The following is a 15,712-nucleotide window of genomic DNA, read 5'->3' as shown; positions in this document are numbered from 1 at the left end:
TAATGCCTGGGAAATACGTAAGAGAGGAAGCAGCCACCAGGACACGATCCTCAGTTATATTCAGAAACAGCAGCACGGCTTAGAGCCTTTCCAACCAGGGGCCTTAGGCTAACTCACCAAGCCCATTCCCAGGAGGAGGTAGAGGACATATCTGGCAACCTCTATTCCCCTCCCTCTGGAAGACAACAGACAGATTCTTTATGACAACTTCTGCAAGCCTCTGCCCCTTCACCTAGCTCCCTGGACACACTATCCCACGGGCACAGCTGCAGGCAGGGCCAGGCAGTCCACTTTACAACACCCCCCTCTCTGAGCAGGGAGCCTCAGCTGAGGATGCTGTTGAGGGGAGCCACACAGGTGACCAACAGCAGGACCCGTCTCTGAAGAACAAACTCCACGTGCAAGGCGGAAGAGGGAATGTTGCCTTTCATGGCTGGCATTAAAACTGCTCCCCAAAGCTGGGGTTCTCCCGATTCCCCCCTCTCGGGGCTGCAGCGGCTCTTCCTGGTACGAAAGTGCAATTACCACCTTGCTATCAACAACAAAGGCCAGGTGCTGCACCCAAACCTGTCACAACTGGAAGACATTAACCCTCTAGGTACTGAGCATTTCAGACAGTAGTATTATAGGAGCCTGAAAAATCCCAGTCTTTAAAGGGTTAGCATGCTCTCCTCTGGGTGGGGGGGAGGGAAGCCCACGGATGTTCCCTGGGATCACAGTCCTCCTGGAGCAGCCGCTACACTTTGTGCCTTTCTTACAAAAGTTTTGTAACAAACCATTAATATTTAGGGGCTTGATTCGCACTGGGTGCAACAGTCTCGCTGGACCCCCTGCAATGACACATCCCAGGCAGCAGTGGGAGGGGGAAGGGCTCCTGTCACCATCCCAAGATCCTGGCTGCTGCTCTTTTCTCTAGTTTTTTGACTGACAAGAGATGCCATCGTAGTGTATTTTCCACCTGGCTTTTATACCCATGGATAGACAGCACCATGCATCCCGCAGCTCCGGGGCAGGGACTTCCACCTCAGCTCCAGCTGGAATTCTGCAGTTCCTCGCGGAGCCACGTGGGAAGGGGCTGCCCAAGTCTGTTCATCAGCTTGGATAACTCGATGTTGTACTCCCGATAGAAGTCTGTGAGGAACAGCCGAGACTGCAGGGGGAAGAGAGAGCACACGTTAGCGAGGGGTACACGCAATCCTGTCACTGCCCTGAAAGGCATCGCTCTAGCACTTACTTAAGGCCCTGTCTGCCGTCACTGGCATGTAGTCCCCATATCTCAGAAAATCCACCGACACTGCACCTGTCCCTAATTGCCTGAGAGCCCTCTCCTTCAACCCACTATGCCTCTTCCAAGCAAGGCACATTTCCCCAAGCTGGTTACTCACCGAGGAATCCATGTCAGGGTACTTCCTTCCTTTACTCTTTCCCAAGCATTTAGACTTCCCTCCATCTAGCACCTGGCACCAAAATCCTTTTGCTTCATCAAACCTGAAAGGGACACACGTAGTTAAAAATCCTAGGGAAGGAAACGTGTGTCTGTCTGTGTTACTGATCCCTTAGCTGACTCCAGTTCAAAGATTTTAAAATCGAATTCGTTTCTCACTTTGTTTCCTTTTTTTGACACGCCTCTTGGCTTTGACAATGAAAAGCACTAGCTTTACTTTTGGTTATAACGCATGTCAAGTCAATTTCACGTTCAAGTTCAGGCAAAATGTTGTGGTGACCAACAGGAAAATTTAATTTTGGAGGCTGTTTCCATAGGAACTTACACCAATAGAATTTTTTTTAACAATTACTTTAAAACAAACAAAAACACCCTACCTTAATGCCACACTGATTTGACAGCTTCCCATGGTGCTCAAAGCCTCAACTCATGGGCACCTTATGTTATTAAACTACAGATCTAATACAACTAAGAAAACCACCATCTTGTCCCTAAAATGGGCCACATATCAACTTACCACACAAATTCTCAGGGCTGCAAGCTGATCAACACTGCTTCCTCCTCCTCTGCTGCTTCAGCAGTTGCAGGTCATCAGTGACCCACGGCAACTGAAGATGGAGGAGTGTCTAGAATTCCACTAATCCATCACAGCTGCTCCAACAGAGAGCCAAACAGTCCTAATCCCTGACATTTCTCTAATGCCATTCTCCCAAGTGAAGTCTCACTGCACTGTTTTGGGGGGTGAAGTGACATGTCCGCTGTCACACAGGCCATATCTGTGTCTGAGCTGGAAAAGGAACCCAGACCTGACCCTGAAACCTTTACCACTAGACAATGCCTCTGCTAACAATTTCTCAGGCATATCTGGGACCCAATCAGATCCATCAGTCTCCTACAGTGAAAACAGGCCCTCCAGACCAACACCAATGGGAGAGGTCCCTCACCTTATAATAACATATAGCCTCCGATTTAATATATAGCTTACCAGAGATTCAAAAAGGGTTTCGCCAGAGCAGTTGCTCCAAATTAGGCAAAATCAATATAAGAACGGCCACATTGGGTCAGACCAATGGTCCATCCAGCCCAGTATCCTCTCTTCCGACAGTGGCCAATGCCAGGTGCCCCAGAGGGAATGAACAGAACAGGTAATCATCAAGTGATCCATCCCCTGTTGCCCATTCCCAGCTTCTGGCAAACAGAGGCTAGGGACACCATCCCTGCTCATCCTGGCTAATAACCACTGACGGACCTATCCTTTTTGAACCCTGTAATAGTCTTGGCCTTCACAAAAATCCATTGGTAAAGAGTTCCACAGGTTAACTATGTGTTGTGTGAAGAAATACTTCCTTTTGTTTGTTTTAAACCTGCTGCCTATTAAGTTCATTGTGTGACTCCCTAGTTCTTGTGTTATGTGACGGAGTAAATAACACTTCCTTAGTCAATTTTTCCACACCAGTCATGATTTTATAAACCTCTATCATATCTCCCCTTAGCTGTCTCTTTTCCAAGCTGAAAATCCCAGTTTTATCAATCTCTCCTCATATGGAAGCTGTTCCATACCCCTAATCATTTTTGTTGCCCTTTTCTGTATCTTTTCCAATTCCAATACATCTTTTTTGAGATGGGCAACCACATCTGCACGCTGTATTCAAGATGCGGGTGTACCATGGATTTATATAGAGGCAATATGATATTTTCTGTCTTCTTATCTATCCCTTTCCTAATGATTTCCAAAATTCTGTTTGACTGCCACTGCACATTGAGTGGATGTTTTCAGAGAACTATCCACAATGACTCCAAGATCTCTTTCTTGAATGGTAATGACTAATTTAGACCCCATCATTTAATATGTATAATTGGGATTATGTTTTCCAATGTGCACTACTTTGCATTTATCAACATTGAATTTCATCTACCATTTTGTTGCCCCGTCACCCGTGTGCCCCGTCACCCGTGTACCCCCTTTTCCAGATAATTTATGAGTATGTTGAACAGCACTGGTCTCAATACAGACCCCTGGGGGACAACACTATTTACCTCTCTCCATTCTGAAAACTGACCATTTATTCCTTGGTCTAGATGAAGTTGTGATCTGACTTTCTACCCCTTGTATCTCCCAGCCCAGCCCAAAAATAAGATCCAGAGCGTGTCAAACTGCAGGAATGAAGCCAGCAAAAGTCCCAGTCCGTTGGTGACATCATGAGGTACTGAACAAAAACTCAAGGAATTACGGTTCCAGGTAATTTCAACATCCACACCAACAGCACTTGATGACTTCAGTGTCAATGTCAAAAAGGGCTCAGCTCAGGGAGGGATCTAGGAAAACCTTAGGTTACTTCTCCATCAGCAAGCGGAGGACACCACAAAACGAGACTAGTCCAAATATGGGGTGCTGTACTGCCTACAAAAAGAATAACCAGACCTCTCTACCATCCCATGCTCATTCTTGGCTCACGTGAAGCTAAATGACAGGTGGATGAAGGCAAGCAGCATTTTCCAGCCAGCTCTGGGAATCAAGTGCTTAAGCATGTTGTTAGATCAGATAAGCACAGTAGAGAAGCTTCTTTAAACTCACCACACCAGTCAGGCCAACTTGCAATCACTTCTCAAGAGAGGCCAGGGACAGAGCTCATGACAGACCACCTCCCCTTTCACCTGAGGTGAAGGTCACGAGCAATCTCACAATGCAGCTGCCTAGCAATATTAGCAGTGGTACGTACATACTGACGAATCCTTACTTGAGGGCCTGGGTGTAGTTGAAGAGTGGTGTCACCCCCAGAAACTTCTGGATGTTCTCCATGATGGAAGCAGGGCTGTGCCGGAGCTCCTGGCCATCCACAATCAGAATCTGAAACAACAGAGAGTCCACAAAGCTTTCAGTGTGAGCTAAGTCAGCCTCTGGCACCAACCCAGAGAGCAGCCCCTCTGGAACAGGACATTCCCCCAAGAGCCCTAACACTTGCAGCTTCCAAACCCTCAAAGAGCCTGAGGGGAAAAGCTGGTGCTGTTCCTCTTTTGGGTGCTGGCCCTTTGTTGCTGGAGACAGAAGAGTCCTAACGTGACCAACATTTACAACATAAAAGCAGCTCAAAACAGGGTGTCAAAATTTTCAGCCTGTAACTGAGCACCTAGCCTCAGCGCTAGCCATCAATTACATGTATCCTTTTTGACAGCCGATGCTTCCTTTTTACATGACAGTCTGCTCTGGCTCATTTCCCTCCCTCGGAGGATGACAGACAATAACCATCAGCCTCTTTGTACTAGCTGGACTATCCATTAAAGAGGAAATCGTCCAAAAGAAATGACTTGGGGTGAGTTCTGGGGAGCTGGGCCCTAGACCACTCCAGATCCAGTAATGAAACAGAAGCACTTGGCCACAGAAGGAGATGGCTTCTGGCAATTTTGATGGTAGGTCAGGCACTGTGGGGAAGCAATGTATCTCTTTGAAGACACTGAAGTTGACCTCAGAGTGGGCGATCTGCTTTTCCTCTCCTGCTCTGGGATGGGTATCTTCTAGCCAGGGCCGGCTCCAGGCACCAGCCGAGCAAGCTCGTGCTTGGGGCGGCAGATTTCAAAGGGCGGCATTCCATCTAATCCTTTTTTTTTTTTTTGGTTTTGTTTTGCGCTTCACCGCTTTGGCCGCCCCTGCAGGTTTTTTCTTTTTGGTTTACTGCTCCCGCTGCCCTGTAGGGGGCGGAGGAGGGGAGCGCCCTGCATCAAGCCCGGTAGGGCAGCCCGCGTCCTTCCCTGCCTGCCAAACGGAGCGGCGCGGAGCCCTCCCAGCAGGCGGGGCAGCGGGAGGGGCCGCGTGGCAAGCGCTCCGCTTAAGGAAGCCCTGGCCGTCCCCCTTCTCTCCCCCCTCCCCCCCCCCCGCTAGCCGGGGTGCGCACTCCACTGCCCGGGGTCTGCAGGGCCAGGAGTCCCCCTGCACCCACGCTCCCACCGCCCCGCAGGTATTTTTTGTTTGTTTTTATTTTTTCTTTCCTTCACCGCTCCGGCAGGCAGGCCAGTTTGTCGTCCCCCCTGCCTGCCGCTCCGGCCGGGGGCAGGCTTGTTTCCCCCCCCCCCCCTTTGCTGCTCCGGCCAGCCGGTTTGTTCTCCCCCCTCCCCCTTCGCCGCTCCGGCCGGGGGCAGGTTTGTTTCCCGGGCCCCCCCTTTTGCCGCTCCGGCCGGTTTGTTGTCTCTCCCCCCCCCTCCGGCCGGGGGCAGGTTTGTTTCCCGGGCCCCCCCTTTTGCCGCTCCGGCCGGTTTGTTGTCTCTCCCCCCCCCTTTGCTGCTCCGGCCAGCTGGTTTGTTCTTCTCCCCCCCCCCCCCCCTTCGCCGCTCCTGCCGGGGTCAGGTTTGTTTTCCTCCCCCCCCCTCCCCTTGCTGCTCCGGCCGGCCGGGCGTTTTTTGCTTTGGGCGGCAAAAAAGCCAGAGCCAGCCCTGCTTCTAGCGGCAGGAGGAGGTGATGGAAAGGCCCCTGCCCCTCACCTGTGGAGTCACTCTGTGATAAACCTGCATGGACGCAAACCATTGTAAAGAACTGTGGGGTATTTGCAAAGAGTTTGAGAATCCTTCTCCATGCAATTAGTTCATTGTCCAGGGCAGACCTGGACAAGGCTCTGCTCCTTGTGTGCCCAGAATCCCAGGCCAAAGAAATAGTTACAGGAAGCTGTGCTCCAGTTCTGTACAACCATTACACCATTAGCGGTTTTTGGGGGGTTCCTCTTTGGAGAAACCCAGTTTTTAGGACCAGTTCTTTCTTAAAGGGGCCATTAAACCCACCCAGTCACTCTGGCCGTGAGACTGGAAGGTGCAGGGCTTCTGCAGGTGCACCATTTCAGCCAGGAAAGGGGGGCAATCTTATGCAAATCTCTGTTGCTAGTTATGGTAGGTAGCTTTTGTAAAGCAAAGTGGAGAGATCCCATTGCTTATATAGGGAGAGAAAGTCTAGGCTTCCAGCTCAGACAGCAGGTCACGGGTCCACAGTACAGTCCTAGTAATAATGAGGATTCAATGAATAAATAATATATCGCTTTCCATCCATCACTGCCACAGGACTCTCCCAAATCACTTTGTGTTGTTATCCCGTTTACTGGGTGACTGCAGCTCAGCAGATCTGTGACTTGGGCAGTGGCTACACACTGTCAGCCCTGTGCTCGCTCCACTCAGAGCCCAGTTGCCTGACCTCAGCTCTGCAGATCTGTGCTTGTAACTAAGCCCTTTGCTTCTCTCCCTGATGGACCGTGCCCTTTGTGGTGTCCTGGAGAAGCAGTGTTTCCTGGGTCGGTCTTCCAAAGGGGACATATCCATGTCTTTTTGCATAACTAGCTCCTTCAGGGTATGTCTTCACTGCAGGGTTTACTTGGGTGTTGTCCCTAGCCCCACTCCTGTCCCCCCACGAACGCTCTGAGTTGAATGGTGCTTTAAACCCAGGCTAGCTGATTTCTCTGGGAGCATGGGCTAGTGAGCTGCTGCTGCATTCAGACTGGTAACCCGCCCACTTTGCAGAGAGGACACAGACGAAATCACTTCAGTGCCAGTAGGCCTCCAGCACCTCCCACTATTCCCCAGAAGGGCAAACGTTCTCCTTCAATTGACTAGAAAAGGACGATAGAGAGGCTCAGCTTACTGCAGCGCTGAGAATCATGGGATATGCCCCCCAAAGTAAGTGACACACACAAGGGACAGCAGCACCAGTGAAGATGCAGTAACTTGAGTAGGGCTTTGCAGTGTGGTTGCTCACCCCCAGGCCAGGCTAACCTAAGTGCTGATCACCCAAGTTAACTCTCCAGTAGGGATAGCCACAGTCTTATTCTAAAGAGTCCTAGTCCCTGCCCGGTGTGGTAGCCGGTGCTCTGATGCTCATTCTGTAGAGAAATGCAAAGTCAGCCAGAGAGGAGAGCTCAGGTGATTTTGTACAGAGCAGGAGGGTTCCCAAGTTCCATGTTTTCACAGTGCTCCAGGGTGGTTGTGATTAGTTCGGCTGAAGAGTTTTCTTGCTGTATTATGTCCTGACATCATTTTAAGTGCCGTCCTCTGCTAAGAGGGTATTGTCCTCTCTTCACTCTCATCTGCTCTAACAGTCCAGTCAGCTTGAATACGAAGGCAGGGAGATGTGAGCCCAGGGATGTGCCCGCACACTTTATGCAGGACAGATTCCTTCCACCATCTCCCTGGCTCTGACCACCAGATGAAAGCCCTAGCCTGTCTCCTGCGCTGGGGATGCTGCAGTTGCTGCATTTGAATTAACTGGTGGGGTTTGCAAGCTGTTGGCTTAAGCCAGAATTTTCCAGGAGATGTGGAGGGAACAGCCCAGGGCCGGGGCTCTCCCTGGACAACATACTGCCTTAGAGGAGTTAATATCTGTTACTCCTCCTCACTGCAATTGCACAACTCATCTGCTCTTGTCAGGCACTGGCTCTGCTCCGACAGCAACCAGGCCATGTACACAGATTCTGGCTTTGTTTTACCTTTGCCTGTTAGTTCTATAGCAGTACTACGTTTTCTGGGAAGCAGAACCACTGCCTGGTCTTAGAGCTATTGCTGCTGCAGGGAATAAGTGCCTGAAAATGCATGATGGGATCTGCTGGTTCATACACCGCCTGAGAATAACTCTGGCAACAGAAGCCAAGATCCAGGCAATCTTGCTTTACATCTGTCAGAAAAGAGAAGTTGCTAAAATGTTTTCTGACTCCAAGCACACGGGACAGTTTGTAAATGTCTTGTCACAATGAAGGCAGATTCAGAGACGGAAACAAGCTGTAGTTTGTGTTGACTGACCTAGAAATCTATAAACAGAAGGCAGGCTGCACTCCAGAATTCAGAAGTCTGCAGACTCCAGACACCTCTGCAATAAAATCCACACTCAGCAGTGCTACAGGCTTCATGAGATGGGGAAGAAACAAGTGAATGTGACAAGCAGCAGAGCCCAAAGCCTCTGGTGAAAGCTACGGTATCACGGCAGTAGCTGAACACCCATTGGGCATCGTGAGTGTCCCAGGGGGACACACTGCCAAGATAAAAGGAAAAGAACCTAATGCTGCAATAAGCTAGTGCTTCCTGGACCTCCTAATGCTGCTGTGCCGTCTGGGCGCTCAGCCACCTACTACACACAGGCATTTGGAAACCTGTAGACACTCGATCCTGACTGGATAGACACAATGAATAACAAATCAGCCTGATTCTCTATCAGGTAACATGGAAGGAAGGAAGCAGCAGTTTATATCCCCCTCCCCAAAAAAGAGTCATAAGCTAAAGTGAAGAGAGAATGAGACAGATGGGGAGTTTCCTGTCTCTACAGCCACCAAGCTGAACTCTGAACCTATTCCCTGTGCACCATGCTTCACTCGGGACTGTGACACCCAGCCCCTGGGCACTAGGGCTTTCTGACCCTCTTCCCCAGAGTTGCTGATGTCCGAGCAGCGCTGCTCATTAATCCAGAACAACCTTCTGCCAATTACTAGAGACACTGCCAAGCGCAGCAGAGCTCTGTACCTGCCCAGAGGGGTAATACGTCAGCCATCGTTCCAGGTGAGTCGAATACATTCCAGGGAGCAGGCATCGGCTCTGCAGGTTGCGCAGCTCCAGGTGGGCCTGGGACTTCGCAGTAATCACCTGGTAAAAGGTGTAATTGAGAGCCACAGGGTCGCTGTGAGCGCGCTGGTGCTGGGAAACAAACACATAGTTAGGAGGTCAGAACACAGAACTCTGCCCTTCCCTAGCCAATGTGCATGCAGCCCCCTGCTCTCTGCTGCCCTTGGGCAGCACAAACACACCCCAGTTCTCCTGTGAACAAATCCACAAGCTCCCATCAGTACTAACCTACCCCGGCCTCCTGGAGAAATCCATTCACACAGGGGCTGCATGCCACACTGGAGCAGATCTCCAACCCTCCCCAGGGCCCCCCGGGAAGGAGCGATACCTGGTACCAGGAGTAGGCTCGAATGGCCGGGTTGATCAGAATGGAGATGATTTTGGCTCGTGGAAGCAGGGCCGCGCCACGCTTTGGTACCACCTCTGTGTCAAAGTAATTGGCACTTTTCTCAAACATGAAGTCTGTGCTGGCGTTGGAGGGGATGGGGAAGAATTCCATGTACCTGCCAAGCAGAGCAAACCAGGAGAGCCTGATGGCACATGTGTGGGGAGCACAACCCAGCAGAAAATTGGCACAGGGCAAACCAGCCTGCTGGCACCTCAGAACTATAGAGGGCATGCAGAGGAGCTTGGGGTGGCCAGGCTCATGGAGAGTCAATGAGGGGATGACATAGAACGGGGATAGTGGGGAACAGGGTCTGATGTGGAGTAGGGGGGGATGCAATAAGAGGCAAAGACATTGCCCTGCATGTAGGGCACAGCACCCTCGGGTGGTGCCTGGAACTAGCTGGGGATGCAGACAGGCCTCAGGATTATTCCCAGGGTCTCTGCTTTCAGTAAAAACAAGTGGGCCTTTAGCTGTTGTGTGAAGAACAAAGGACGGCCCAGTGGGTAGCATGTAGCCGGGACTTGAAGATCTAGGTTCAATTCCCTGCTCTGCCACTGACTTGCTGTGTGACCTTGGCCAAGTCACTTAGTCTCTCTGTGTCTCAGTTCCCCCCTCTGTACCACAGGGACATGAGTCCTGCCCTGCCTCACAGAAGCGCTGTGAGGAAAAACACACTGTAGATTGTGAGGTGCTCATATACTAGGGGAATGGGGTACATACAAGAACCGTAGGGCTTGTCTTCACTGGAAAGTTATCTTGAGTTATATCCGTATAACTCCCTGAGTGGATACTTTCGTTCTGGATAAGAGTGCTCACATAGGGGTCTACACTGGTATAACTAGAGCAGTATAAAAATTCCCCATGTAGACAGACCGACCAACCAAATCAAGTGTAGGAGACAAAGACATCTGCTTGGGTCCGTAGAGAGCGTGGAACAATAACTCTGAGGTGTGAACCACCCTGTTCATCTCAATGGGCACTAATTCAGGCCTTGTCTACACTAGCTATACTGGAATAGCTATACCGGCAAACCCTCCTAGTGGAAATGCAGCTTATGCTGCTAAAGGAGTGCTTTTGCTGGTCCTGGATGGTCCAACCTTTTCACTGCTGCGGGCCGCATGCAGTTGTCTGGAGCTCTTCCACGGGTCATGTACATAAATACGTGCTCTACAAAATGACGTCCTCCAAGCAGCGTGACCTCGCATGTACTGTGCGTGCAAGGCCATGCCACACGGAGGACGCCATTTTGTCGAGCAGATCTGTTGCAGGCTGGACACGTTTGGGCCTGGAGAGACTCGGCCCGTGGGACACATCCGGCCCACAGGCCACGAGTTGGACCACTCACTGCTTCACCAAACAAATTTAGCTATACACTGGCGAAAGGACTTATACTGGCAACCCCTTTTTTAGTATTGGATTTTTGCCACATTTGTAACTATGCCAGCAAAACCTTTGTGTGTAGCCCAGACCTCAGATGTCAGTGAGACTACGTTAAACGTGAACACATCAGAGCATGTGACAAAAGAGAGCAAGTATCGTATGGAGATTTCCCCAATCTGCTCGTGGGCAGACTTTCACAGCACGTGCAGGGTTGCAGGGGCATGCGTGGCTTCATTTCCCTAAACGGGGGCTCTGCTTTCAAAGTTTAGGAAAACCTGGGCTAAGGGCTTATAGCAGGGGTGTAGCTGGGGCGTAGCAAGTGGAGAAACAGAGCGAGCGCTTGTGAGACTGTGAGCACCCAGAGGTGCAACGTGCCAGACAGAAATGGAGGGCTTGCTAAAACGCTTGAGGTGGATGGAGCCCAGGGACATTCAGGAAGACGCGACATGACGACTGATCCCTATAGGGGAGCACAAGAGCTAGGATGCTTACCAGTCAATTCCTTTATGATAGTTGGGCCCATTGAAGAACTGGATCTCTTCGAAGGTGGCTGAACTCGGGAAGTTACTAGTGACCGCTGGGTGCATGGTCAGGAAGAAGTGCACAGCTGTTGTGCCTACAATGAGAAACAACAATTAGTGGAGCTGGGGTCATCCAGGGTAATGAGAGAGGCTGGCGTCTCCTGACGACTCTGCTGAGCACAGTGAGAGCTTCCAGCATGCCGATGGTCAGCCAAGCCAGGTACCCTTACCACGCAGCGACAGTGCGGCACGGGCACAGGGCACAAGAGCTGCCAGGGGCATAGGCACACCAGCAGAGATCCCCAATGGCTCATGTGAGGGGGATGGCAGCTGGGCTGGGAAGAGGTTCGCCCATAGGGCTGAGGCCCCCATTCTACACAAATGGCTGGCACCTGTCATTGCTGGAAGTGGCTCCTCAGCTCAATTCCTCTCTAGCCAAATCACTGCCCACAGCAATCCCAGATGAGTTACTGACCCCATGTTCAGACCTGGTCCCAGATCCCTGTGCAGTGTGTCAGCATGAGAGGGCGCAGACCTGTTACTGGGAAGGCACTAGAGGAGCACATCGGCTCGGCTAAAGAGGGTAAGGACTTCTGTGGGTAAACCAAGAGCCTGCACTACTTCTCGCAGTGACTTAGCAGGTGCGGCTCTTCCCTGCGAGTTCAGATTATGCCCCAGCAAAGTGGTAGGAGCATTGTGCTGATGGAGGTGCTCCACTTGGGTGGGACAAACCAGAGACCCTAATCACATGTGATCACTGACTGCTGCTGTACAGATCTACAAATGGTCCGTCTGCACAGGAGGCAGCCGAGCCAGGAGTTTATCTTTAAATGGGCTACACAATTACCAGTTTTCTGGGGTCCAACGACAAGGAATTTGGGGAGCCGGTCACATGTTTTCTCTTTGGACCAGATATCCTTGTGCCTCTTATCGTCACAGGGATTCTGCACAACAGAGTGAACAGGATTTAATATTAGTGAGGGAGCTGATGAGGGCTCCTGCGGATAGAGCGTAACACACAAGGAACAATTCACAACTACATCCCCATTCCGCTGAGTGCCGGCACGCTGCACTGCACAGACCAAGCCACGGGAACATCTTCCAAAGCACCCAAGTGATTTAGGAGGGTAGGTCCCTTTTGAAAGTGCTACCCGCAATTCCTGTCCAAAGTAACCAAGATGTGGGCCCATCATCACTGCTGGGCTGAGAAGCAATCCCTTCCCTGCTGCATCCCAGCACAGCAGCTCTGGCAGATTGACAACTCCATCACCTTCACTTCATTTCATCTGCTCATTAACATGCAGAGAACTGCTGTGCTGGGATGAAATGGAATAAGCATGTTTTTATTTAACCAACACGAATTCTATACTGTGAAATTATGTCAGGATAAGTCACATTAACATGCCTGCAAGCTCTTCCAGCCCCACGGACATTCCTCCCCCTCCCCAGTTACATCCTCAACTAGCCAAGTACCTGGGACCCCCTCCAGGCCAACGAGAGTTCTCTCTGTCCCCACAGCTCACACCAGGAGCGTGGCCCATCACTCCCTTCCCCCAACGTCCTATCTTTGGGATCTGGGGAGCGAGGCAATAAGGACCAAACCCCACGGCCATGCGTTCGACCCTTCTGGGCACTGGAGCGGCAGTGTCACCATGGCAACCCTTCCCTCTTCATGTACCTTCCAAAGAGAAAGCAGCCTCCTGCAAGAGGCCACGGGGAGGAGTCCTGAATGGCCAAGGGAGATCAGAACAGCCTACTCACCTGCCACAGTGGGTTCTTCTCCTGGGGAAAGATTTCAAAGTACTTCTTTGCTAGCTGGACAGGAGGCAGAGTCTGCAGGCGAAGGTTGGTCCAGCACTGCACAAACTTGACCAGGCTCTCAAAAGTGTACAGCCCCAGCCGGTCGTTCCCATAGTTAGACAGGTGTGTCATGAAGATGCTGATCTGCAAACAGGGAACACAAGGAGCATTTACAAGTCAGGTAACAGCCCTGCGTCATCCCAGCCTGCTCTCTGCCACCCTTCTGCATCCCATCGCCAGACAGAAGCTGCTGGCTTCCCAGGTCTGCTCTGGCTATCTGAGCTGGCGAATGTGCATCTCTCCTAGGCTATGGGGCAAAGGCAAGAGAATATATTGTGCCCCCTGGATTACTGCTCTGCAATCCACACCTCTGCTCCAGGCAATGGGCACCGCGGGGAGAGGGAAGTGGGTTATTTTCCAAATAGCCCCAATTGGACTAGTCCTGGAAAATCCCGAGTGCAGACCATGTGTGAATCAGAGTGCGTTCTCTGACAAAGCCCCAGCGCAGATACTAGTGCCACAGACAGCTGGAACAGGGAGCCTGCTCGGCCCTTACAAAACACTGACTAGTGGGGACAGGGCCTACCATGGTCTTAGCTACCTGGTCCTAGCTCTCCCGGCAAGTGCGCTGTGCATTCCCAGAGACAGCAACTCACCTCTCCTAGGAGCCCCAGACCCGGACACTCACAAGTCAAACACATTCCCATCCTGAACGAGCCACGGCTCCACATTCCAGGTGACCACAGGACAGTTTTGGACGCTAGGCTGAGGCCAAAGTAGTGATTTGTCCACAGTGACCCTTTTCAAGCAGTCAACAGCTTGGAAAGCCCCTGTCCAGGAGGGAATTGGGAGCAGAATGTCCTGTATGCTCAGAACTGGAATTCAGTTCTTCCTCCTCTTCCCATTGTTAGAGGGGATCACAAGCCCTGAGAGCAGGGCACTCCCTGCACTGGCTGCGGCATGTGCCAGCTTGAGCAGGGGACACTGAGAGCTGGGCAGGGGAGTGCTGAGGCTGGCTTTGGGTGTCAGGCAATGTCCTGGCAGAAGCAATCCAGGGCAGACTGGATGATCTCACAGGAGCATCCCAGATCCCGAGTCTGTGGGAAGCCAGCTTCGACTCACCAGCAGCATAAGGAACAATCTTGGGTTCACTCTTTAAATCACTAAAAAATACACTGGGACCTTATGCTGCTGGTGAGGGAACAGACATCCTCCACCAAAAGGTCCTCCCAGGGGGTGTGGGCATCCCCCTGCTGAACTTCTTGCCAACTTTTGGGCATGGGACCCTCCCAAAGCTCAGGGGCATACGCATATCCTCCCTAAACTCCCAGGAGGCACCTTCTGCCCACCAGGTTACAGGGCTCTGCAGAGCTGGTATGAGACGCTCTCAGACCTACAGCCAGCACGAGCTGGTGCATTCACCCTGCCTTGCTGAACCGCCTACTCCCGTCATTGCATTCGTTTGTCCCCCAGATAGTTTGCTGTTAAGAATTTTAGCGCTCGGCTGAAAGTGCTGCCAGCTCGAGTTCTGCACACGGCTTTGACGGCTCAGTCCCTGTGACGCTCCAATGCACTACCGGGCACAAATGCTGCAAGGCCAAAAGGTCAGCAGCACAGGAGGCAAGTCCCTCACTGGGAACACTGGGAAGGAAGCAGATGGTTTAGCACCCCAGGGTGCAAGAGGGGCCTGGGCAATCATGTGGGTACCCACTGCTGGAAAGCTGGAGGCGAATCACTGTGAGGCTCGGGGAGCAGGTCCACCTGGCAAGGTGAGAGGAACAGGCTCAGGAGTAGCTGTCCGTACATCAGGAGAAAGCATCCATTTCTCCAACTGCTTGGGGAGCCACTTGATAGACAGGGATCATTGCACAATGACCCCTTTCCTCACCACTGACACAGCCCTCCTGCACTGGGGGTGGGGATTCAATCACCACACCTGCTCACCCGGAACACTGCCTGCGTGACAAATGTGGCATACAACGGGGGCAGTCAAATCTCCAGGCCTGCCATGACCAGTTCTGGTAACATCATTGCCCATAAATGGTCCCAAGCAAGAGGAATCGCAACCAGCCAAGCCAACCAGGACTTTGCAGGGCCACTGCCCTCCTCTTCCTACTGAGTCCGGCTGTCTTGTAACAGTATAACATGCATGCCCCATCAGATCAGCTCTGGTGGCCTGCCCTGCCCTGGGTGGTCATGCCAACACAGCCCTGAGCAAACCTGCTGATGTAATCTATGACCAAGCCCTGCCCCTCAACTGACCCATGACTAGCTTGGCAGTAAGCCCCCATCTGCAGCATGGCATTATCTCCCCTGCTCAGCCCTGACAAGGAGCTGTAGACAGAGAAGCCTGGAGTTCAGAGAACAGATGATGAGGGAGTCTTTAGCAATATAAAGCAACAGCTGTGGGTACAGCAATGGCCTTAATGGCATGTAGTGTGAACAGAAGGGCCTGTGAGAAGTGCTCAGAAACATCCCCCTCTGCTGCTAGGAAATACAGCCAGGGCACGTGGCATTCCTGAAATTAAGGCTTGCTCACTAGTCAGAAGATCAAACATCATCTGTTGACACTGCAGAGTTATCCATACACCCAGGACTCCT

The 15,712-nt window shown here is 51.7% G+C and overlaps 1 protein-coding gene across 1 annotated transcript in view; it reads right to left on the bottom strand.

Moving 5' to 3' along the window:
* Nucleotides 1-1,024: 1,024 nt before the first annotated feature.
* NDST2 (N-deacetylase and N-sulfotransferase 2) overlaps nucleotides 1,025-15,712 on the bottom strand; it is a 33,053-nt gene continuing 18,365 nt past the window's right edge. The window contains exons 6-13 of the mRNA XM_065407692.1: nucleotides 13,073-13,255; nucleotides 12,159-12,255; nucleotides 11,283-11,406; nucleotides 9,351-9,525; nucleotides 8,924-9,094; nucleotides 4,183-4,292; nucleotides 1,386-1,488; nucleotides 1,025-1,150 (exon numbers count right to left, since the gene is read on the bottom strand). Of these exons, the coding sequence (XP_065263764.1) occupies nucleotides 1,025-1,150; nucleotides 1,386-1,488; nucleotides 4,183-4,292; nucleotides 8,924-9,094; nucleotides 9,351-9,525; nucleotides 11,283-11,406; nucleotides 12,159-12,255; nucleotides 13,073-13,255 (1,089 nt within the window). The remainder of the gene's footprint in view (nucleotides 1,151-1,385; nucleotides 1,489-4,182; nucleotides 4,293-8,923; nucleotides 9,095-9,350; nucleotides 9,526-11,282; nucleotides 11,407-12,158; nucleotides 12,256-13,072; nucleotides 13,256-15,712) is intronic.

This window comes from Emys orbicularis, chromosome 7 (assembly GCF_028017835.1).
Source record: "Emys orbicularis isolate rEmyOrb1 chromosome 7, rEmyOrb1.hap1, whole genome shotgun sequence".
NCBI lineage: Eukaryota > Metazoa > Chordata > Testudines > Emydidae > Emys > Emys orbicularis.
Note: the sequence above shows the minus strand (reverse complement) of the source record. Positions and strands in the feature narration are given on the sequence as shown.